The sequence below is a fragment of the Serinus canaria genome, chromosome 8 (assembly GCF_022539315.1).
Source record: "Serinus canaria isolate serCan28SL12 chromosome 8, serCan2020, whole genome shotgun sequence".
Lineage (NCBI taxonomy): Eukaryota > Metazoa > Chordata > Aves > Passeriformes > Fringillidae > Serinus > Serinus canaria.
In genome coordinates this window covers 2741087-2765612 of record NC_066322.1, presented here as the reverse complement: position 1 = coordinate 2765612, position 24526 = coordinate 2741087, and the positions used below count along the sequence as shown (strand labels likewise).

Here is a 24526-nt window from a genome sequence, read left to right as displayed (position 1 = left end):
TTTGCTCTTTTTTGTCTGCAAAGTGGGGATATTTGCCATTTTGGCTTTCAGAGAATATGAAAAGTGGGATTCTGCTCTGCTCCATCAGGAGTTGAACTCTGGAGAAAGGCAGGGAGGAGGTAGCAGAGCAGTTAATAAGTGTGGTACAGAGCTGTGCTGCTGCTGTCAGCAAAGGGATGTCAGGCAGTGTTTGTGTTTGATGTGGTGGCACTGCTGAATGGATAAGTGCAGTGTAAAGGTGCACACGAGGTGTGCAGAGCAGAGCAGGAGAATGCTGTGTCATTTCTGACAGCCTGCTCTCCAGCAGGGGACTGTGGTTTGGTGGCTCAGAGTTGGTAGCACAGCACTTTTGATTGTAGATGAGCGAGTTCTTTTTAAAGAAGTTGGTAAATTCTCCCATTTCAAGTGAGCAGGGCAGCATTCATTATTACAGCTGATTGTAAATGTGTGCCAAATCCATTGCTCAAACAATTTCTGAAGAGGGAGAGGCGTTTCTCTAAAAAATAAAAATGTGTAATGCCCTGACCAAATGCTTTTTGGCTTTAATGCAGTCTCACTGCTTTGAGCTGCAAGTACCTGAACAGCACTGCAGGAAATGAAAGGCACATTGTTCATTGAAACATTAAAAAAAAAAAAAAGAAAGAAAAAAGAAAAACAATGATGCACCGTAGCTGGCAGAACTCGTTTTTCAGCCCTGCAGTAATTACACTGGACTTGTAAATATCATCTGTGAATTCTTTGCTTAAGTAGGGTTGGACTTGAGTATTAAACCTTCAAAAAATGTATAAGTATATGCTTACTTTTCCATGCCTAAAAACAGAAAGGAAGAATTTCTGGTCCTTGAGCTGTGGGGGAAAGAGAAGCCCACAGTGGGAACAAATGCAAAGAGAAGTTTCTCCTTCTCCAGGCAAAGCTGGTCACGGAAGGCATGATTTAGCTTTGGCTGAAAGGGAGGAGGAGATTATGTGTGGGAAGACCCCTCTGCCTAAACTAACAGAGCCCAGTCCCTCTGGGAATGCTTTCCTTCTGGTCCCAGATGAGGCATTCCAAGCAGTGGGATAGCTTGGGCTGGTGCAAGCAGTGCCGAGGCTTGGGCACTCTTCTTGGACTCAGAGCTCACCCTTCAAACCCTCATCCAAGCAGAGAACTGGTGACTGCTCTTGGTGGCTGTCCCCATCACTTATTCCAGGTGAAATGGCAGCTGAGTGACATCCCGTTCATTCCACAGCCAAATTTTTAACAAGGGGAAATGTTCTGCCTTCCAAGGCAGACCTGACCTCTCCTCTCCACTGCTTCAGGTGGTGTCCAGCTGCCTCACAGGCTTTCAGAGCTAAAACAGAACTTGATGCCAGCTCTCCAAGGAGGTGCTGGGGTTGTCTGGAGGCTCCCCTGTCCTTGGATAAGCCCCTCAGCTCCCACCTGAGGAGTGCAAGGACACGAGCAGTCCTCTGAACCCACAGTGCTGAAAGTGGTGCTGTTAGAAAACACACGGTCTCAGATGACAAACATTCCTGAAACACCTCATTTTCAGCAGATAACTGAGCCTTGCAGAGAAAGTTTTCTATCAGTTACAGCTGCAAAGGCAGCAATACAGTAACGGCAGCTTTTATTAATGTTCTTGTTCATGGGATTATTTGCATCAGAACCTTATATATGCAAGAAGACTCTCCTCTCTTGTTTACAGAGCCACGCTGAGGAGTTATCACAGCCTGAGGGACTAATCTAAAATTAACTTTCTTCAGAAAAAGCTTTAAAAAAAAAAAGCCCTTAGCATTTCCAATAAGGAATCTCATCGCTGGCGCTGAAGTCAGAGCTCCTGGTGATGTCAGCTTGTTTGCACCTTTGTAACTTGCCAGGACCAAATTCTGAACAGATTTGCACCCTTACGGATCACGTTGTGTGCTGACTGGGAACAGCAGTGGGGAAATTTGTCCAGGCTTGGAAGCTGTGGCCGAGTCAGGGAGTACTGGTGGGGTTTGGTCTCTTCTGGCTTCCCTGGGACTGGGCAGGACAGGCTGTTGAGTCTAACAGGACCCATCAGCCAAGAAAGGTCTGACGAGGTCCAACCTGTGTTTCATCACCCCCTGAGTGTGCCTGTAGGCAGCTCTGAGAGCCAGCGTTTCCCCAGGAAACAAAGGCAGATATGTCTGGTTATAAATTTAGCTTATGTGTGATGTAGTCTTGCATTTCCTTCGTCTTATTTCATTGCATTACATTCCCAAAAAGAACTGGAAATACAGCATTTCAATCATAATAATCTAGAATTGAAGCTTTGCAGCGTCCAGGTGTATTTCCCATCCAGATTCATGACTGTCATGAAGAATCATCTGAATTATTAGGAAAGAAAACATCATTTTCCCCTATAATACCATATTCTTTTTTGAGTCCAGACTGAGGCAGAGTTACACCATTTCCAGGATTTAGTGGGTCCTGTGGTAGGCTCCAGATTTAGCCTGCTTATCAGTGGCTGGCCCTCTCTTGGGGGAATCCAGTGATGGCAAATGTCTCTGACTGTCAGTCAGGCCAGAAACGGGGACGTCAGTGGGGTGAGCTGTGCAGCCTCTGCTGGGCATGGCTGGAGACCCTTCTCATCAGTGACCTGCAGTGCCCGAGGCTTGGGGATTGACAGAGGGCTTCAGCTTCCACTGCTGCTAACCATTAACCTTCACAAGCACAGCATTCCCACAAAAAATTCATCCAAGGCGAGGATGACAGGAAATATTCAAAGCATGAAATGAATGCTTATAGCATGACAAAGCAGTGCTTGAAAGACATGAAGCGTTCATTGCGCTTGGAGTGGCTGAGCGCTGCAAAGGAGAGGAGAAATAAGTGTGGATCCAGTATATATTTTTATTTCCCATTGTGTGTGTACAGAAAAAAAGGCAGTGAAGCCTTCCAATGGATAATACAGCTGTGATTATTATAAGTCTTTTCAAAAATGCATTTTCATTCTGTTGCTCTGTCCCATTCTCCGTCCCATGAATCTTTATCCACGAGTAACAGCCAGGGCCACCTAGAGGGCAGCTTGGAAATGGGATGGCCAGGAGCAGCCTCTTAGGGAACTCTTGAGCTTCCCTTTGCAGGGTCAAGGATTTTCTTTGTCCCGAGGGCACCTCAGTGCCAGGTCACTGCCCCCTGCTCCGTGGCAGCACTGGGATGGGCAGGCAGCCATCCTGCCCATGTCCCAGGACACAGCAGCTGGAGCTGTGAGCAACCACCAGCTTTCACTACAACTGTTTTTAATGTCTCTCTTCTTGGGAGAGTTGCTGTTTAATTAGCAGCTGAGAGCTGGGTTGCGTCAGGGTAATTGCGGCCGCCGGAGCGGACCACAGGCTGAAGGAGGCTTGGAACACCACCCTGCCCACCAGGAAGCTGGGCACTTAGGGAAAGGAGTTTATTTGTGGTGTGGGCATCGTTTAATTTCTGTTGAGTGGAGAGGGGAGTTTATTAGAGGAGGGAGGATGTGATGCCAAGGTCTGGCTTGCAAAACAAAACCCCAAACCTTTCTATTTGCCTTCCTATGTAAAAATTCCCTAATGCTCGGTAATGTAAGACAAGGGGAAAATTTTACTTGCGGGAGAATTGCCTTCCACAATAACCAAGAGAAAAAACACAAAACGCCCACACCAGAGCAGCATGATCCAAAATGTGAACTTTTTACGCCTCCCCAACCCTCTAGGTTAGGCTTCCAACCAAGTGATCTTTTATTATCAACATGATATACCCTTGACATAATTTGGCGCAGTAAAGCTTCTTCTGCTGAACTCGTGATTTCATTTACTAGATCTGATGAAAGTTCTGTGAACCACAGTAAAATGTGATAATTAGTAGTTTAATTCTTTTAGGGTGTGCGTATTAATTGAAAAGGCTTGAACTATAAATACAGGGCCTGTGGATAAAAGCCCCCTCTGAAATCAGTCGCTTCACCCAAGTATTCATTACTCCACATCTACTTAGGTGGTGTCTCTTTGTGGCAGTGAGTGGGAAACCTTCACTCAGAGGTCAGAGCAGTGAAACCCAGGCTGGCTCACCGCTGCTCTCCTGCCATCAGAAGTGCTCCCTGGCCAAAATTTTGCCCTCTGTGGTCAAACCACTGGAAGTTAGGAATGTGTGCTGGGAGCCGTGCTGTGTCCTGGGGAGGTGCTGGCTCCCTTCCTGCAGAATTCAGAAGGGGGTGAAGGCTTGAGGCAGAGGCTGTGGCAGTAGTGGGTGGGTGGGTGCCTTTCTGTTTTCTAACAAGTCCACCCAAAGGCATCAGAGATTCTCTGTGACTCCGGTCCCAGCCAGTCTGACACTTTTTAGCAAAAGGTACTTTTCCTCCCACTTACCCTTCCCTGTCCCTGAACTACCAGCACCTAAACTTCTGTGGGTGGCTCCAGCCAGAGCTTGGTTTATGCAGATGGGAATGTCCAAGTGTAGATAAGAGATTGCACTTTCCCACTCACACTCAGGTATTCTTTTGCCCTGACTTCCTGACCAGCACAGTTCTGTTGCCTCCAGACCTTTCCAAGTATATCTACACACTATGGAAATGTGTGTCATTTTTTCACACTTTCCTCTGGTTTCTGCCTGTGGCGTAGTGCCTTTATGAATCTTGTGGTTTTACAGGTACAAGGTGATTTGCTTTCAAATGGATCCAGACCTTCATACTCATACTTGGTTTGCACACTCAGAAAAAACTTGTATGACTGCACATATTGCAGATTCTTGGGTTTATCAGGTGCTTTCCAAGTGACCTTAATTTTGTAAGCCTGGAGTGGTGTATCCCAGCAGAGAGGTGCATGTGAAGGGCAATGTACAGCTCCTGAAAACAGCATAGGAGATTGCTGCTGTTGTCTGGGGGGGGGGGGGGGCACTTTAGTGAGACCAGGCTCCCAGAAAAAGCCTCATCACTTCTCTAGATAATTAGATACTTTTTTAATTGCAGAAGTTGCTAGCTAGGAACTGGAACTGGAAAGTTTACAGTGACTCTCTTGGAGCTGTGAGAATAAAATCCCCTCTGAAGCCTGGCTCTGGTGTGACTGAAATGGAAAAGTACCAGATCCATTTCTTGGAAAGTGAGAAGGAGACTTTTATTTGCAATGGTCCGCAAATATTTTCCCAGGAGGTAGTGAGCATGGCAAAAGGGGCAGGAGGAAGGTGAGGAGAGTGAGCCACACTTGTAAACACACTCCTTTCCCTCTGCTGTTGTTATCTGGCCCAAAAAAAGGGCGCCGCGAGTTGTTTACAGCAGTTCGTGTTGTTCCTTCCTGCTCCTTTCTCAGTGCCCTATCTTCACTTGGGCAACTTTTTTTCTGGGTTGTGATAGTGTCTGGGTAGGTTTGGGCAGTGGGGTGGTAGGAAGGTGCAAGTTGATTAAATGTGCTGCTTGCTATGTGCATTTCATGTCTGCTGTCTTAACATTTTTTTGTTAAGCACTGTTGCAACTGAAGAAAATGCTGAAGTTTGACAGTTGGGAGTTACTGCTGAGTATGTGCTGTAAACTATATCATCCCTCTGCCTTCTCCCTTTCTCCCCCTCCTGCTGGAACCAAATGATTTATAAAATGCCTTCACATTCTTGAGTGAGTTCACACTATCACCTCCAGGCACTGCACTGAGGAGTCTTAGGAGTGGATGGGAAACACAGATCTGATAGCTGGTATTTTTCTCTGAAAGGGAAAAAAAAAAAAAAAAAAGGCAAAAAAGGGCTGATTAGATTTAAAGGAGAAAAGTTTCCTGCTGTGCCCCAGAGTAAATCTGTAGTCAGTGAAGCACCTTCTAGTAAACAAGAGATGTGCGTGGTTACAGTGGGGTTTTATTATTACCCACTGCCATTGTTTTCCATTTTCATAAGATTCAATTAATGCAATCATTTTAGAGTGTCTCTAATCATTACCTCCCGCCCTCCCTCACTTGCACTTGAAGCAAGGGGATCTGCTGCAAGCCACACTCTGGTGTGAGGAACCAGCACCTCGCTCCCATCCCTGGCGAGGGGAGGCACAAGGAAATGATAGGGCTGCTCCAGGGAATCCAAATATTTATCTTCTCTCTATCTGGCCTTTTCAGGACACATGGCCAGCACCCCAACCCTGGCTGTGGTGTGCCCTCCCGTGGGGCCCTGCCCTAGCCAAGCACAGGGGTGTCAACAGCAGCTCTCACACCGTGCTGGGCCAAACCTCTTGCTGGTATTTCTTCTCCCAGAATCACAAGGGAGGGATGCTGCTTATGTGGCTGTACCACTCTCACTCACCCAGAGAACCCAGAACCCAGTCCCAGTTATTTTTCTACTTTAATTCCTTACTCTTAAGTGTCTATCTGTAACAGAAGGCTCTTTGACAGCTGCATCTCCATCTGAAAACCCGCTGGTGTTTGGGGGGGTGTCCCCACCTGACCAGCTTTGCACTGCAGACCTCCTGCAATTTTCCCACATGTTAGACCTCAGAGTCCTGATTTTCAGAATCAGGGAATTCGCACTCAGGAAGTTTCCAGCAGCAGAATGCAGAGCTGGCCCTGTCCCCCACGCCGTGCAGAGGGGAGCCAATTTCACCGCACAGCCGAGCATGCCAGAGCTGGAGCTGCAGGGGGAAGGGAGGAGGTGAGGGGCAGGAGAGGCTGGACAGCAGCTTGACAGACTGAGGAGGCCGTGGTGTTGAGGCAGGAGGGGATCCCCACAGATTTTTGTGAGGGAAGGCTGAGAGCAGTGGTTGGGAAGTGGCCCACGGCTCCATTTAAATCAATAACAAAGCGGGCTGGAAAGGATGTGACAACCCGAGCAAGCAGCTGAGGAATGAGGCAGCTCAGTGCTGGTGAATCCAGATTTCTGTCTGCCATGGCCATGAAGGATGGATTTGCAGTAGGACTGGGGCATGTCCACTGTTAGAAGGAGAGGGAAGTAAAGATCATCCCGTGTACAATATAAATGTAAGTTGTTATTACTACTATTGCTATGTCAGCCGTAAACTGTTCCCACGAGAACAGAGATGCAGCATCATTGAAAAAGAATGTCTTACTGTGAAATGGGCAGCAGAAACACTGTGGCATTATCTGCCAGGCAGTGAATTTACCTTGGTGACAGATCATTATTCCCTCCTGCAAATGAACCGGATGAAGGGCAGCAACACAAGGATAACTCAGCAGCCCTTGTATTTTACAGGCTTCTGAATTGAACAAACAAACAAACAAAAAGTAGCCAGATAAAGCTGTGAGGATGGAGAATGTCAGCAGAGATTGCTTGGGGCAAGAAATGGGGAAGAAGGCAAATTTTCTTCCATATCTATGCTGACATGATACATGGACTAAGACATGGATTTAACAGTAGGCATTAAAATGAGACACCAGTGGTGAGCCTAAAATCCCTCCTGTCCCTCTGTAATCACTGGAGATACCAGGCCTTTTGAAAATTAATCTCTCTCTGTTGAACCTCAAGGAGTTTTAAAACCAAGATCTTTCAAACACTGCAAATTGCTGTGGACCTGAGATTCAGCTTCTGGAGGAAGTCACCCACCCCTCTCCTGCTCATCCTGACAAGCCAAAGCAGACAGAGTTGAGTTGAGACAGTTGCTCAAGCGCAAAGATGTCTCTAGCAGGGCATGTGGACTTGGCTGAGTGATTTCTTCATCATCAGATGTAGGGAGTAGAAGAGTGGACAGTCTATCGTCCACGTGTACTTTTTCCCTTTCTGTTTTTCTTTTGGATTCTACAGAATGGGAGTTTCTTAGATAAATTATCGTTTTTGACAAGTATTCATGTGCTCTGTAGAAGAATGTGTCTAGGGATGGGCACACTGGAAGAGAGAATTTCCTCCTCAGCTCTTCCAGTGAAGTCTTGTTCTCAACTGCCCAAATGAAGCCATTATTCAAAAGTAAAAATGCTCTGTTCCAGTTCTTGTTTTCATTCTTTCGTGTGTCTGGGGACTAAACTTCTGTGTAAAAGAGCCCATTCTCACAGGATGCCTTGCCTAATTTTGCAGACAAGAGAGGTTCAGCTATTCCAATTACGATGAGATAAGAATCTGAAATGTTTGGGATCGCATCCATCCTGAGTTGAACTCTAACTTTTCCAAAATCCATCCATCATTATTTTTCCCTTTATTTCTGCATTTCAGTAATGCAAGCAAAGGAGGATCAGAGAAGAAATGAATGTTTATGCGTCACAAACCATAATGGATGCGTTTTCTTTTACCTGAGTCACTTTAGTTTAATGTAAAGCTCTCTGCCAGTGGAATTCCTTTTCCTTTTTCATTCTTTCCTGCCAACTTGAAAATCAGTCAGAGTACAAACTGTCACAGGCCAGACTGCTAAGTGTGGCCCAAAAATACAAAGTTCTGGCCTCTATGGTATCTTCAGATTGTCTTAAACACACGAGGATGGGGCAGTCCACCCCAGTGCCATGTTTCTGCATCCCTGGGTATTGCACTGTGCCACACACCCTGACTGCTGGGATGGGTTAGATGGTCTAGAAAGGCAAATCTTCTACCACAGGAAGGGAGTGCAAAGGCTTAGCTGTGCAGCCCAGCTTCCAGCAACAGATTCATCCCAGGTCCTCACTGGTACCCCAAGAGCATGTCTGAGTTGCTGCAGGCACCCTTCTGGGATGGCACATCCCACCAATGTCATCCCAATTCCCTGGAACCACCCAATCTGCCACACGTGGGATAAGCACTTGAAGTCAGAGAGGGATGAGCAAGGTCCCTCTCTGTCTCTTTTGTTTACTGGGCTCATGTTGAATCCCTCACAATGAGTGAACTCTGAGACCCCCTTTGGGCTACAGCTTGAGCAGATTACACGAGAAAAATAAACTTGTTCCATGTTCTGGCCTGACCTTGGCCTGAATCTGAGAAAGTGAATGCCCCCCTCACACCAACATGTGTCTGTAGAAGTACAGTAAACACAAATGGAGGTCACTGGCCCTCTCTGTCCTGCAATCCCAGGCCAGGAGTCTGGAGTTTTGGGCTGTCCGCCCAAGTGCTTGTTAATAAATGTCCATTCTTAGTCCATAAAGGAATGTAGACAGGGCATGCTGCCCTGCAAAACACAAACTTAGAATGAAAGGGAAAGAGAGTCTCAGTCATGGTGCAGAGCTCTGCTGCTGGTTTCCACACCCAGCAGTCTCTTCCCACTGGATTTATATCCCTGGTTTGGGACATGGCTGGAGAATTGCCCACTTGTACACTGGGTGTTCTCCTCTGCTGTCTGTGGGTAACCCCGAGTGCAGCAGAGCTTGGGAAGTCAGTCACTCAGTCTCTGGGGCTTCCTCCTCACTGCCTGGGGGGACAGAGACCCGGCAGAGCCTGGGATATGAGCCTGGAGAGCCTGGGTCACCCCGGGGTGGGGTTGTGCTGCTTCCAGTGAGCCAGTCAGGGGCAGATGATTGTGTGACATTACATGACTGGTGACAAATCCCTTCCCTCCCCAGCCACAAGAATAACTAAGGTGTAAAGTTAGTTAAAATAACTAATATGTAGCCAGTAGACATCAGCCTAGTTGGGACAAAAATCTATCAGACTTAGTTGTGTGCAAAGAATAGAGGAGTAAGAGACTCGTGGAGAGAAAACTCCAAAAATTCAATTTAAAGGACAACAGGTAAATACACAATATCTATGGAGTTTACCATGAATTACAGTTTGGCTCACCACTGGTGTCAGCTGAGAACTGACACCACCACCACCAGAGCAGGACTTGGCTTCCATGCCCAGCTCCCTTCCTTTCCCATCACATTTGTACAATCTAATCTTGAGCAGATACTTCCATTATCGTGGTGTGCTGCCCCAGCCTTTTAGAAGGGCCGTGGTGTGAAGAGAGGGGAGTGCCAGGAAGGGAGGATGAGAGGAGAACCAGTGGATGAATCACCAGGGTTTGTGTCCATATCACCCTGCAAAGTGAGGCAGGGGAGCTGCCCTCACCTGACCCTGTCCCCAGCAGCTCCTCCTGGACTCCGGGTTTTCCTAGAGAATCCTGCCATATTATCTGGGTACATGGATTATTCCTGTAACTATAAAGTGCACATTAAACCCCCCCAACACCTCTTTTTACAGCCCCCTATTCTGTGTCCACAGGACTTCAGACTCCCTTGGTCCAACTCTGGGTGTCTGAAGGGTAACCTTGGATGCTCCACTTATCTCCCACCAGCTGAGGGAGGGTTTTATAGATCCTGAAATGATTACAGCATCCTTGAGTGCAGTTGTGTAATTTCTTGGCAAAATGCTAATTAAAGCGAGGTGTTTACACACAATGCTTATTTAAACTCAAGACTTATTTGAAAGAACCTGCATACTTCTAGTAACTGTGTATCACAGCTTTATTGAGGATCATGTTTTCCATGCAGATTGTGTTCCCATGCTCTGTTATCAGCGTAAATGAGCCCATGGCTTTATGTTCAGGCCTGAATACTTCCAGGGCATCTGAATCATCCTGGTATTTCATTTCACCATCTAAAATTACTTTTGAAATACTATGGGTTTTTTTTTTAACTTGCTGTGTTATGGCAATTAGAAATCGCTGTGTTTACTCGGAACAGAGAGTCCAGCAGAGCAGAGTGTTTAATGTGATGAACAGTGTTAGGAGCTCAAAGAAAAGTCAGCTGCGTGTCGACACATATCAAAGCTGTTCTGCTGCTCAGAATGACTGTTCGTGATACTTGTTTCATGATAAACTTCCTCAGAACATGATGTTACTGGAAAAAAAATGATCCACTCTGAGAAACACGCAGGTGACACAGTTGAGTCAGCAGCTTGCAGCAGTGACACAGGCTTACGTTTATAAAAATCCCCTCTGAACTTTTGTCTCCTGCTGTGTGTACATCAGAGCCTTGAAATCTGTCCTGCTTCTTGGTGTCACTTGGTAGCTGTTCAAACTAGCAAAAATCTTCCCACCACCCTGATGAAGAGGTAGATTCCCAGCCTTAAAAGTCTCAATAGTCACAAAACTTTCCCCTTTCGTAAGTAATTCACCATATAAATGTTACTATCTCCGGTGACCACTGCTATCTCCGGGGAAATGATAAACATGGAAAAATAACAGACTGCTGTGGAAAACAGCAAATTCTACCTCCCATCCGAGAGGGTTTAATTACTGGAGCCGCAAGCATTTTGCCGTGCACGAGCATCTCGGCATTCATAGGTGGAAAGTACATCATGCTGTGTTTGAAATATCAACTGGATTTAAAAGAAGGCTTTGTGCTTCGGCATGGACCTTTCTTAGCCTCCTGCAGATGGTTCCTGTTGCTGAAAAGAGACATGACTTGTGAGATGGGGAGACCTCCGTGCCGATTTTCCGTGCTGCTCTAATCCCGCTTTACACCCATAAAGGACTTGGGTCCTTAAGCCTTTACCCTCTTTCTCCTAAATATTAAAATTATTTTCCTGAGTGTCATACCGTATTAAAGCAGAATGAAAATGGTTTTAACAATTGCTGGCATGGGGCTTCTGTACAGCATGTGTGTCACAAATCATGTCACTTTTCAGCAATAGGGCTGCTGCCAGCAGGAGGCTCAGAAATGCTCATGTTAATCAAAAATTTTAATTTCAAATCAAATTGACAGTTTACACATGGTGAGAAATGCTTCTCACCATGTGATATTTCAGTATGCTACACTGGGCAAAATGGGTGCACTTTCCTGTTAAGAATTTTGACTACAGTATCTGCAAATTTATGGGTTTCAGTGTATTGGGTATGGTACTGGTTGATCTAAGGGAGCCCCTTGGAGAATAGGAGACAGAAGGGTTTTCATGCAGCCTGGCACTGGTGAGCCGCTGTTGGCACATGCTGCTGGAGAAATGACAGGTATTCAATAAACATCACTATGGTTAAGAGGAAGATTTAAAGGAGGGAGGGGCCGCAGTGCTATAAACAGGATTTGAAACAAATGTGCTTATTTCAGCCCGTGATTAGTCTGAATACCTAAGTATTCCACACCAGTTTTTAAATATCCTTACGTTTATTTTCACACTGATGTTCTTCACACAGCATGAACAATAATATTTATGGCATTAATACTGTAGCTAAATTCTAATTTGGAGCAGTGTAAACCCAAGTAGACTCGGCGTGTTCCAAGGCACGCTCCGGCAGCGTGCGGACCGGAACGCGGCCACAGCACACAGCCCTGCCATCGGCTCCTTCCTCCTGCCAGCAGCATCCCAGAAACCTGTGGGCAGAGTCAGGAGGCAAAATACCAGCTGATGCTTGGTGAGGAGTGAGAGAAGCAAGGGCAGGGGATGGAGAGAGGAGCGGGGGCAGCCGATGGAGCGCGCGCGATCGGCCGCGGACAAGCAAGTTGTACAAACCTACACTTTCAGGCTCCACCAGAAATAAGGTCAAAAAACGAATCAAAACCATCAAAAAACGACCAGGGGATAGAGCTATGATCCTTACATTATTCTCTTTAGGAGGTTTCCCCGCTGTCTGGGGGGTCCTGAGGTTGGTGCAGTGCCGAGCTCATCATTAGGATGTTAATTTACGGAGGCCTTGGAGATGGAGATGGGCAGGGATGGCAATATTCCCTTCTGGGTCTTCCCCTCCAGTGCCCAAATTTCCCATGGGGTGGGTGGGTGCCTGTTGGTGGGTGCCCAGGGAGCACCCTGCAGCACCACATGCTGCCAGCTTTCCCTGGAAGCTCCATTTGGACACTGAGTCACTGGCAATATCACCACAGACCTTGGAGATATCAGCTGTCATTGCTCTTGTAACCAGGGCTGATGTGAAAATATGAAGATAAATAACTCCTTCATATTATTATTTTCAGGGAGCCAGGCTTTTCTTTTTATTACTCTTTTTATTGTTGGATGCTATAAATATTCCAGAATTATTATCCCAAGGTAGATTTCATCTCATTTACTTTGAAACGCTTTTGAGGAGGCATATTATTTTATAAGCTGCCAAATGAGTATGACCATTTATAATGATTTTTTTCTTCTTTTCTTTAATATTTCATTTTTGGATGGAGGACCTGAAACAGAAATATGCTAATTTAAGACATCTGTTGTTTTTCAAGCTATAGGCCCTTATCAGTATTAATGCAGGTTTTTTTATCAAATTGGGTTTATGGTAGACAGGGAGATTCTAAATTTTTATCATTATATCAAAAAACAGTATTTAACTGATTTCTCACACACACGAGTGCTGAAAAGTACCCAGTGATGTTAGGAGTCATCAGAAATGAAAACCCACAGCAGACATCTTAGATCTTGGAATGGTTTCCATTACACAAGGTCTTTAATGTGAATTGAAATGCTTTCAATGTTTCAAGAAGACCTTTGTCTTCATGAGAAAGGAGCTCTCCGTGTGCCACCACTTGGACAAAACCTGACATGATTGATTGCAATCTGTAATCGCTTCATTAACGGTAATAAGTTTCCATTAATTCCACTATCTCTGCACTTAAATATAAAATGAGTTGGAATCTCCTAAGAGCTGAGGCTGCAGTGGATCCGGGCAGGATCAGGCTGTTGGTGACACACCTGATGCCAGGTTTGCTGTGGTCCCACGTTTATTAATTTGCAGCCCAGACTCTGAAGCCCAATATGACAAATATCAAAAGCATAATTAGGCATTTTTCTCATTAGAGATTCTAAAGTGCCACGAGTAGGAAAGGTAGCACGCAGGGAGAGGTTACACATGTATTTGTGTTCTGATTCACCTCTGGAGCATCTCTTCTCAGATGGGTTCCTTAGGGAAGGGTCAGAGTCCTTCCTCCAAACCACCCCCAGCAGACATTGATTCCCAATGGCCACAAACCATATGGAAAAGGAGCTGAACTTGAGCTCTGGGCACCCACAAAAATGAGCAATTTTAGACAGACAATTTCACTGTCTGCTGGATACAGACTTTTTAGCTAAAACCCAAAAAGGCAAATCATTTACCAGTGGTTTTGCATATTGTGAAGGGTTAACAAAACTTTCATTATCACAGTCTATTAAGCCAGGACCAGGAAACAATTTCTAATCAACACTCAGATCTGGGCAGGGATTGTGCAGTCTTTTGTAGGAGGCCTCAGATCTGTGTTCTCTATTCTCACATGCTCACTTCCAGCTGTTGTCATTGAAATCCCACATAATCTCCCCGGGTCAAAGGGCAGTCATCCATGACTGCCGCTGTTAGGAGGTTATGCTGATTTCTGTTGTCAAATATTGGCCCTTTTCTCTTTCAATCACTCCCATTCTACTTTTTTTAACAAGAAAGATCCAGCCTAGAATTGTATTACATGACTTTAAAGTCTTAAAAGTGTTCCTCTATTGTACTGACACGACATGCCCTGGACGGTCTAATCCATCCTGCAATGGGCCACAAAGAAAGTTCTGGTGCTTCTTAAAACCTCAGCCAAAGGCAGGTAGTGACTCAGGGGAAATAACAGCATCTCTGACATGTGGCCCCACGGTTATTTTCATAAGAAAATGTGCAATTTGTCCAAGGTGAGAGCTGTTGCTGTGGCATTAAAATTATATTGGAAATAACAAGCTGAAATAGGAGTGGGAGCATTTGTCAGGGAAGGAGAGAGAGGTTCCTGCATCACCTTTAATGTACAATGACTTGCTGAACTCTTCTATAAAATGCCCACGAATTAAAAACATGGTCTGATTTACCATTAAAGGTTTATCAGTTACAAATTTGAGGAATGCATTTTGTGCAAAGCAATTAAAACAAGGCCACCGTGGCAGTTCTGGTGATCAGTATTTGCTGGTAAATGCAGATTTCATTGTTCCTACATACTGTATCCCAGCCTGGTGTTGTCTGCCATCAGAATGGCACAGACATTCCCTTGGACAGAATATTGTGGCTGGCATAGATGGTCTCTTCCATCTCCATTTTTTTTAGATTCAGAGTTAGTTTTTTTTAGATATACAGCTTAGCCCCGTGGATCTTGCTTTGTATTTCCAGAGTGAGATAGAGCTGAGCTATTCCTCAGCAGTGGCTGGGCTGCCTCAGCTGGGTCAGCCCAGCCTTGATAAACTCACCTTCCAATTAAGCAGGGTGTAAATGTTATGAAGGTCTTGACTGGAGCACGCATGTTCAGTCCTTCCCTTTTTTGCTGGAGAATGCAGATTAGGAGTTACTCCCTCACCCCCATCCTCCTCAGCCATGGAACAGCTAATCTTTTGGGAGTCCTGGGGGTGAGCTGGGTTCCCTCTGATAACATCCCCTCTCTCCAGGCCTGCGTGTGCTGTGTGATACAGACATTAATTTTCTCATCCACATTATTGCTCCACATTGTTTGTGAAACATGGGATTATCTAGATAGAGGATAAAACCAAAAGGAATCAAGTTGCACTTCGAGCAGAGAGGGCTTTGCTTTTAATCAGGCATTTGGGTAAGATAATAGGCTTGAGACCCTAATTGATTATTACTATTTTAAGGTTTTAAGATGGCTATGTATAGTGAGATGCTGAACATGAAAAAAGCCTTATAAATGGGTTCAGTGTTAGTTTGGGGGACTTGTGTAATTTCAAAACACTGAAAAGAAATCAAAGTATCCCAAAAATCTGTTCTCTGAAGCTTAATACACTGTCACTCAGACTGTAGTGGAAGGAAAATAACTGGATTTGGGCTTCTTCATCTTCAAAGGAGTAACTCTCTCCCAGTTTTGTTTAAGCTTGGCTTTCAGGAAACCAGCTGCATCTCTGTTTAGAAAATACCTTCTATATTTATGGTGTAATCTAACTATTTTATAGCAAAAATAATACTGTTGGAATACACAAGAAAGCCTGCTAATTAAATAACAATAATACCTTGAGCACCTTGAAAACATCTTCGGATATTCAATTAAGGAACAATAACCCGGTGAACTTTAACCTATAGACTATATTCAGACTTTCTACATAAAAGTAATTGCATCACTCATGATTTTCTCAAGCTACAACACAAGCTCTTGATTGGTAGCTCAACGTCTGAGACTCCTTTTTACTGCATTAATTGGGAAAGCAGACAATACTCTCCCTGTAAACTCCATTTTAGGACGAAGGTTAGCTGCCTTTGTACACGTTTACTCATTGAAATAGGAATGTTTGCTTAATAATTCAAAACAAATAGCACTAGACAACAAGTCCTAATCCTGATTTCTCCTCTGCCAGTGTAAATTAGGAGAAAATGAGGTGAAACTCTATTTGATAGGTATAGAAAGATTTGTTTAAAACTTCTTTGAGAGAGATCAGAATTAGGCTCCAGCAATTGAAGCCTTTTCTTCTCTGGCTTCTTTGCTGGGATCCAAAAGAAGAATATGTAAATGGCATTGGGAATTTTCTCCCAAGCAGCCATCAAGTTATGGAAAAATGTTTTCCATGTGGTACCTGGTACAACAACTTCGTGCTGTTGTGCACAATGATTTAATAGTTACTACCCTGATCTTTTTTATTCAGTTTGGTCTTATTATCCTGGGTGTTTTCCCCCCTTCAGGGAAAGATGATCATCCTTGTGGGCTGAAGTGAGATCTTAGGTGATGAGCAAAGCCCAACCTGTCCCCTAGCCTTGCCTGAAGGAATGATGGAACCATTTATTTTAATTCCTCCTGGAGGTTGTCAGCCCATCTTTGTTTGGCAGGGCAGTGAGCACGTGCTTTAGCCAGGCATGTGATGGAAGTGGAGCACGTGCTCCAGCAGCTTTGCTGAGTCAGGGCCTGCCCTGGCCAGCCACGTGTCTTAATTTGTACCCAAAACTGCAGTGAATCAACTCTGGGAGGTTCATTCTGAGCACCTCCTTTACTACCACACTGTGACTGCTGCCCAAAGCTGCAGACATAACCAGACTGAGCAAAATTGTCACAGTGCAAGTGTTTCAGTCAAGTGCCCTATGAAAAATAAACCTTGGGAGCTTTCAGGATGTTTAATCATCTTTTCAGTGCAGGAGCTTCTTAATGCTAACATCTGCATATGTAATTGCTTGACTTTACCTATTTTTCTCCTCATTCAGAATTAAGTGGATCAGCCAAACTGATGCATTTTTGCATTTTGACCCCTGTTAATAATGTCAGCTTCACATCTTTTGTCTGTGCTGCTGTTTCCCAGTAATTCTTCTTTTACACATTTCAGTTCTTAGTACTATTTCCCTCGTTTTCTTCTCCCACTGTTATCCAAGCAAAACGAGAGTCTTAGGCCTGGATTTTGCTGTCTGAGCCATCCAGGCAAACCTTTAAAAATTCCATGGGGTTCTCCTGAACTGCAAATTTACAGACCAGCCATACCCTAGAATGCATTCATGATCCACCTCTAAGCCAAGGGCAAGGCTTTTGTGGGTATCAGGGTATTCTTAATGATTGGCAAGGCAAGTCCCTGATTTCCTAATGTTCCTAAGTAAATATCAAATTGGAGAGTTGTGAAATTCACCTCTCATTTGTGAAATGTTTATTTTTGGTATTGAAGGGTGATAATCTTACCATGGTCATTGCATGCTGTGGTTTAATGATTACTATTACATGTATTCCCAATAAGGAATGTTCCTGCAGGAGTGAGTGGGCATTTGAAGTGTACCCAAGACAGAAATACTGAAGTCAGCATGCCCCAGATCACTTGTTCATCTTCTCTCATGCCCTGAGAGTTAGAATGTATTTAAAATGGCACTTTCATTTCTAGTTTCACCTATGTGTGGCAGGTTAAATAGCGTGGTTTGCCTTGCCACAATCACATTTTTACTGGATAATTACAAAGGGCTTTGCACTTTCCCTTTAAAAAATCAGCCAAATATCCTACATTGCCTGTGATTCAGGGCTTTTTTTTTTTTCCCTTCCATATTTAAATTTCACCTTCACTCTCCATGTGGCGCGAGCCTGCCCGGGAGATGCAGGTGGGAGTGGACACCAGAGCAGAGCCAGGGTGGTGTGCTGCAGAAAAAACCAGCACGTGGCAGATGTTCGTGGCATTGCTGGATGCACTTCTGGAAGTTGCTCAGATGCTGCCATGATGAGCACAGTGTGAGAAGTTGCATAGCATGGACTGGCTTCCCTCCGAAGGGCTCTGCGGAGTAGTAAGCGTCCTGGCCCCGATCCAGCAAGGCACTTAAGCATATGCTTAATTTTAGGCACATGAGTGGTTTCAGTGAAGACCTAAGAGAATTATTTTTAATTCACAGATCATTTAATTCAATAGGCAGGTCTGCTGCAGCATATGAAAAGTAGATCTTCAGATTAAAAATACTTGGGAAATCGGCGATGAACAAACGTTGTGTATGGGCAGAGAGCGTTTCAAAAAACCAGAATGAGGTAGTCATCACCTTTATTGTGGGAAAATACAAAGCAGAGCAGGCAAAAGCACTTACAGCTATCTGGGAGCTATTTCTAAATTGAAAATAAGGAAAAATAAAAGCTTGTAAGAACACTTTTTTTTCATTTGAAGTAGGGAAAAATTTATTCTCTTGATGTAAATAAAAACCTTGTTTGCAGATTGAGGAATTTGTTTGTGTTGAATTTCAGCATCAATTTCAATATTTTATAGTACATTTATCTACAGCTGGAGCATGACAGATTTGTGTATATTTATATGTTTGTGTACATAATACATATGTATACACACATACACAAGGATGCCCAAAGATATACATATACACAGTTTGAAAACTCATCATTATTGCTAGAGTATAAAAACATGCCTGATGCAGAAACTTGTCTGGAGTCTGTTAGCTTAGAGACTGCGTTCATCTGGCACCGTGGGCTCCTCACAGAAACAGGGAACTTCTTCTGTGTAGGAGCAGAATTCCATCAGATCTTGGCTGGAGGTGGAAGGCTCACCTCCCTCCAGATCTCTCCCTAACCTTTCTCTGACACACAGCCTGACATTCCACCCTCTCCCAGACCTGCATTTTTTTTGCATCCCATTCCCCAGGTAGAAATGGCAGTGGGATATTCTGGGTTTGTGTAAACAACCCCAAAAAGAAAAGCCAGGAGTACCAAACGTGCAGCTGGCATTAGTCCTGTTGATCTGACCACTAGAGAAAGGTGCCCAGGTATTCCCAGCAGGAGCGTGGGGTGCAGGAGAATCCATGGAATGCAGGGAAATCGTCCTGAGCCTGACAAACAATTAACAGCGGAGCAGATGGTGCCCCTGCAAAACATTCAATAATAAATGTGTGCGTGCGCCGGAATCGGTGACTCTAAGTAGGACAGCCTAAAAAGGTATGCCACTTATCCTGTGGGCAAGCAGGACTTTACAGTTCTTTTAATAATCCCTTTATCCTGCGATTTCTGCTGTGACCCTGATTTCCCAAGCAGGAGGTCAGCCTGGAGTGCAGCCCTCCCTGTCATTGAAGTCCGGCTCTGTCCCGCCGGATCCCGGCCTGGGCTGCTCCTTTGTCACTGAGCATACCCGTGAAAATTAAATGAACATTTGGTGGTAGGCATGTTTGCAGAGAAGAAGGAAAATGCTGTTATGTAAAGTGCCATCACATTTTGATACCGAGTGTAGAGGCATTCCTTGCACAGGGGAGGTGAGCGTGGATGCCTCCGCCCTGGTTCCTGCAGACAGCCCACCAAGTTAATACTTTTTAACTTGAGATTTATTTTTCCTTTTGAAACCTAGTTTTAAGTGTTGGCATTTTTTTTTTAGTTGAAAAGGACTTAATTTAATTTTTTTCAACCATCTGCTCTTCCAAGATCCCTCTAGTGTAACCTTAGAAAAATGAAGAATACGTCTTTAAATCTTGTTTGGTTTGAATGAATGGGTAGATAATCCTGATCAGATGTTTCTTTAGAGAATAATGTTTAAAACGATTATGGAACTTAGCTGTCCTGTCTGTTTCCTAGGTACAGTATTTTCATTTCAGTTGTGAAGTCATTAGGGGTCATCCAAGGTAACCGTTTATTAAAATAGTCCTCTTTTGTTTCAGATTTCCTGTTGAGATGCTTTAACATGTAAAAATCTCCCTGCTGATGTGTCATGTTAGCTTTCCTAACCTCTAGATAGAAACCACAAAGCAGCCTACATAGCTGTATGACTGGTTACCCACCTACATAAACAATAATTACTGCTAAGTGGGAAATTAGATGTCACATTTTAAGTCTAAATGAAAGTAAAGTATTTGAGAATACTGTCATTAAATGCTTGAAGCTAATCGCAGTTCTCTCTCTCTGTTTGTTTTGTAGGACATTTGGGCTTCCAGGACAGTTTTGTCACATCAGGTGTTTTCAGTGTGACTGAGCTAGTAAGAGTCTCACAAAGTAAGTATCACGATGTGTCTGATTTATGTGGTTTCTGCAATCCAAGTTAATTTTTTTCTTTGATTCTTATTGTTCCCTTCCTCAATTCAGAAACAGCATCTTGAAAATTAGGACTTTCTTCTCCCCATCTCTTGCCAGTGGACAGCATTTATGTGCCACTTCTTTTAATTCTTTTAGAGTGAGTTGATAAATAATTCAATTCTGCAAACTTGCATGTGCAAGTTGATAAGCTGGTCTGGTACCCAGCTGAAAATGGGCAGGGTGCAGACAAATGCATGAGAAATCAGCCTCCCATGGATCCCTTGGTGGATCCAAGGGCTGCATTGGAACCAGACTTCTGGAAATTACCTGAGCACATAAACCTGGAAATTTTCTGATGCTGTTTTTTCCCATTGTGTTCATCCATGCCACGTGTACGTCCGTGTGTGTGGTTGTTGGGGCTGTCCCAGTGCAGGGCCAGGAGCTGGACTTTGATGATCTGGGTGGGTTCCTTCCATCTCAGGGCATTCTCTGAATTTGGGGTTTGTACACCTGCAAGTTGCTGAAGTCATTAATAATGCCAACAACTGTGCCAACTTCAGCCCTGCAAATCTCACACATCCTGGCTTCCCCAGGCCCACGTTTTCCATGAGCTGTATGGAATTCTGGCTTCAGGAAGGATTTGGGATGTGACCTTTAAAGAATGCTAATGCCCCCAGCATGAGTGACACACTGCAGGATGATCATTGCAGCCTTGTCAATACCCACTAACAACACCAAATTAAGAGCACCTGTCACCACCCTGCTCCATTGATCAAAGGGGCATTGATTGTATTTTGCCATGACATAATCCAGATAGTCCAAGGAAGGAGTGTGGGCAGAGACACTGCTGCAAAGCCAGGCCTGTAGGGACTCTTTTAGGGATCTAAAAAATCCTTCCCTGTGAGGGTGAGGAGGACCTGGCACAGAGAAGCTGGGGCTGCCTCATCCCTGGAAGTGTCCAAGGCCAGGTTGGAGCAACCTGGAAGTGTTGTGGAAGGTGTCCCTGCCCATGACAGGGTGGAACTGGGTGATCTTTAAGGTCCCTTCCAACCCAAACCATTCTGTGATCTTTTCTCCAGCTGGTGTGGAGATAGTATCACATTATCACCCATCACCACTGCTCCAGGTGAAACCCTCAGCTCTGTGCCCCTTTAAAACCTTGGGGTGCAACCAGTCTCTTTAAATGATAAAAATGGTTCTCCTCTTAGATAGCAGAAATATTTATTTGTGTGCTGGCCCTGGAAATGTAATTTAAGTCATTCTGGGTCTAGAATCTAACTGGCACAAACCTGGTAGAAAATCCATGGTTTTGAGGGAGAGCACAGAGTTTCTCAGAGGGTTTTCCTGGTTACTATTCTATTTTGAAGAGTAGCATGTCTAGGAAAGCTGTGAAAAAGGTTTCAGCAGGTTTGTTTTTACTCAACTGGCTTCAGCAATGGCATTGAAACAATTAGATAGGGTTAGATGTTGGCTGAGTAAACACCTGGTTTATTTCCTCTTTTGGAAAGACACTAGCTAGGAAATTTGCTTTAGGATGGTACAAGGAAGACATGGCAAGTGGGAGATACATGAGAGCTCTGTACTCTGGAGAGAGGCAGAGAAAAAAACACTGAAGAAAACATTTCTTCCCTGACAACTGGTGGGAATTTTGAGAGAAGGGCAAAGTTAAGAGGACTCAGAAGTCAAGAGGAGCTGCTGAGAGCTCAGCACATTTGCGAATCAGTTCACTTGCTGAAGTGCTTAAGCAGAAACTCTGGCATCTGGCTGGCTGTGCAGGGAGCAGAGACTGGCTGGTACCTGCAGCCAGGGTGGACAAGCCCAGGTTGTCACCAGGACTTGAGTGTCTCCGTGCTGTGTCACCTCACTTCAGTGTGACAGCGTGAGGCTTTTGAAGCCTGAAGGGTTCACCCTCCCCCTCTGCAAGGCATCCCATTTCCCCACAGCCTTATCTGGGCTGGAGGAGCCCTGCACAGCAGAGCTGCCTCTGGACTCTGTCAGCCTTGCTCCATGTGTGCGCTTTTCCTAGGAAAGTGCCCCACTCCTGGCTGGAACCTTCCCAGCCTCCCCCAGAGCTTGGCACTGACCTCGGGAGCATCGTGTTTCAAGCTTATTAATTTTCCCTGATATTTTATTGTAACTAAACTGAAACACTGGGTATCAGAAATCCTAGCACTCAGCATGTTTTGCAGATTATGAGCTGTGTCTGAGATGTTCCCTCTGCTTGCAGTTGACGTGCACCACCTTCAAGGATGGGGCACCTGCACGCAGGAAGAGCATGGACTCTATTAGAAATAAAAAAGAAGGTGATGGTGGGAAAAATACGAAGATTCAGCTTTTATCTGTTCCAGACACAGGAGTTTGCACTGTTTTTCATGGGCTCTTTAATAATCCTGGGAGGTCAAGACCTCAGTTTTATATCCTGTCTACAAGCCAGCACCTCTACCAAAAATAGTGTCCCCAAAGCATATCGGGATATCACTTCAGAACTGACTCAGAGGGAAGAGTGCCAGCAACTGATTTAGCTACACTGCTTTTGATAGCACCCTGGATTTTCCTTGGAGATGCCCCAGACATGTACTGACCAGCCTTAACCTTGTTTACTTTATGAGGTCTGAGAAGCCCACAGCCTGACATGCCCTGGCTACCCGGTGGGATATGTTTAGTGTCAAGTCTAGCAGCACATTCCCAGAAAACTCAGCATAAACTCACATGCTCATATTCAAAGAATTATTTAACATAACAGAGCAACAAGGTAATTGCTGCAGATTTGCCTAAATTGGTGAGCAAGGTCTTTTAAAGTTGGTATAACCCTCTCTGGGTTGTCTGCGTGTTCCTGTGTCCTGATTTGAGACCAGTCCTCTTTCCAAAAAGGTCATCTTTGTGCATACCCCCTGTTATTTTTCTTTCTGTGCTTGCTTTTGGCAATGCAGTGATAGAAATAAGTGATTTCCCCCAGTTTTAACTGGCCTGAGGCAGCTGTTATCCCAAATTAATCTTACAAAATATTGTGGGTAGCAATTATGTGCCGGGTTTATTTAGTGAAGTTCCCAGAGGTCCACATGACAAGGAGTCTCAAGTAAGAGGCAGTTGTCTCCGTCATGCAAATTTGGGGAATGAATTAATCAAGTGAAAGGTCAGCTGTTTCTGTTATCTATCTTGCCTATCAGTGCTGATCATCACACTTTCTGTGAGCTATTGAACAAGTCTAGACTGTGCTGGTAACAGAAACTTGCTTTCTTCAGTCCTATAGATGCAGATTTTCTTTCGAAATGCTGCCCAGCTGCTGAGTCTTGCAGAGCCTAGTAAAACAGAGAAAAGAGATCATAGATGTGCATCTGAAAAAACAAAGGCTCCTCTCCAGCCCGTCTGATGTGGGTGTTGCAGCTCATGCTGTCACTTCTCCTCCATTATTAGCAGGCAGAGGGTGTGAGCTCCTCTCTGAGTGTTGTCTGTCACCCCAGATACTGGGGAGACCCTTCCAGATAACAGAGGCTTCATTCTTCCCTCTCTGGAGAGGTCTGTGCTGACAACAAAAGGCTCAGAGGCAGAAGCGTTGGGGACGGATGGGTTTGGGAGCTGACAGCCAGCTGTTGGCCAAGTGAAACCTCCTCCTTTTCTCCCCTGCTCAGGAAAATATTCCACTGGCTGTGGGCAGCCATCTCAGGGCAGTGGAGGAGACCCTCTGCAGAGGTGCTCTGGTGCCAAGTGTGCCCTTCTCTTGGCAAGGGCTGGAGCAGGGAGAAGGGCACAGGGAATGCATCCCCCCTTGGCTTTGAGTGTGCACCATGGGCAGGCAGAGCTGCTGGGAAGATCTCCTCCCTCAGAGGTCATTCAAGCAGCCAGATAAACTGCACTGCCCAGGATGTGAAGAAAGATTGAGGATTTATGAACGTTGGCTAGAGCCAAATCAAACATATTTGTTTGGTGGTGTGTTATTTGTCAAAATGACATCATTCTTCGTGCTGATAAACAAGGGAATTCTGACTGCACCCTGGCCTGAAAATGCCACACGTTGGCTTCAACGTGTGCTGTGTGCTGCGAGGAGCAGTGGGGGGCACTTCCAATCCTTCTGGTGAGCCTGTGGCACCCCAAGCACACAAACCTGCTCACTGCTCCTGTGCACATGCAGGAATGGCCCAGCTGATCATCCTGAAACACTCAGACTAATTCCACGGGTGTGAGCAGCATGTTTTGGGAAGCTCAGGATCCTGCATCCACGCTGATGCAGCCAGGCTTGGGGATGGAGCTTTGGGGATGCAGACAGAGCCTGAAGTGTCCTTGCCATGAGGGCAAGGGCTGGGATGGAGAGGCACTGCCAGCACTCCAGGCACGGAGCATGGGTGCGACTGAGGAAGTGCAGCCTCCTCGTGCCCCTCTCCAGCTTTTCCCACAGG

General features: G+C 45.1%; 1 protein-coding gene across 12 annotated transcripts in view; it reads left to right on the top strand.

The window, feature by feature from the left end:
* The window catches only part of NFIA (nuclear factor I A), a 248930-nt gene that overhangs the window by 139141 nt on the left and 85263 nt on the right, over window positions 1-24526 (top strand). For all 12 annotated transcript variants that reach the window (XM_050977772.1, XM_030226250.2, XM_030226251.2 and 9 more), the window contains one exon: window positions 20037-20111. In XM_050977772.1, coding sequence (XP_050833729.1) covers window positions 20037-20111 — 75 coding nt within the window. The remainder of the gene's footprint in view (window positions 1-20036; window positions 20112-24526) is intronic.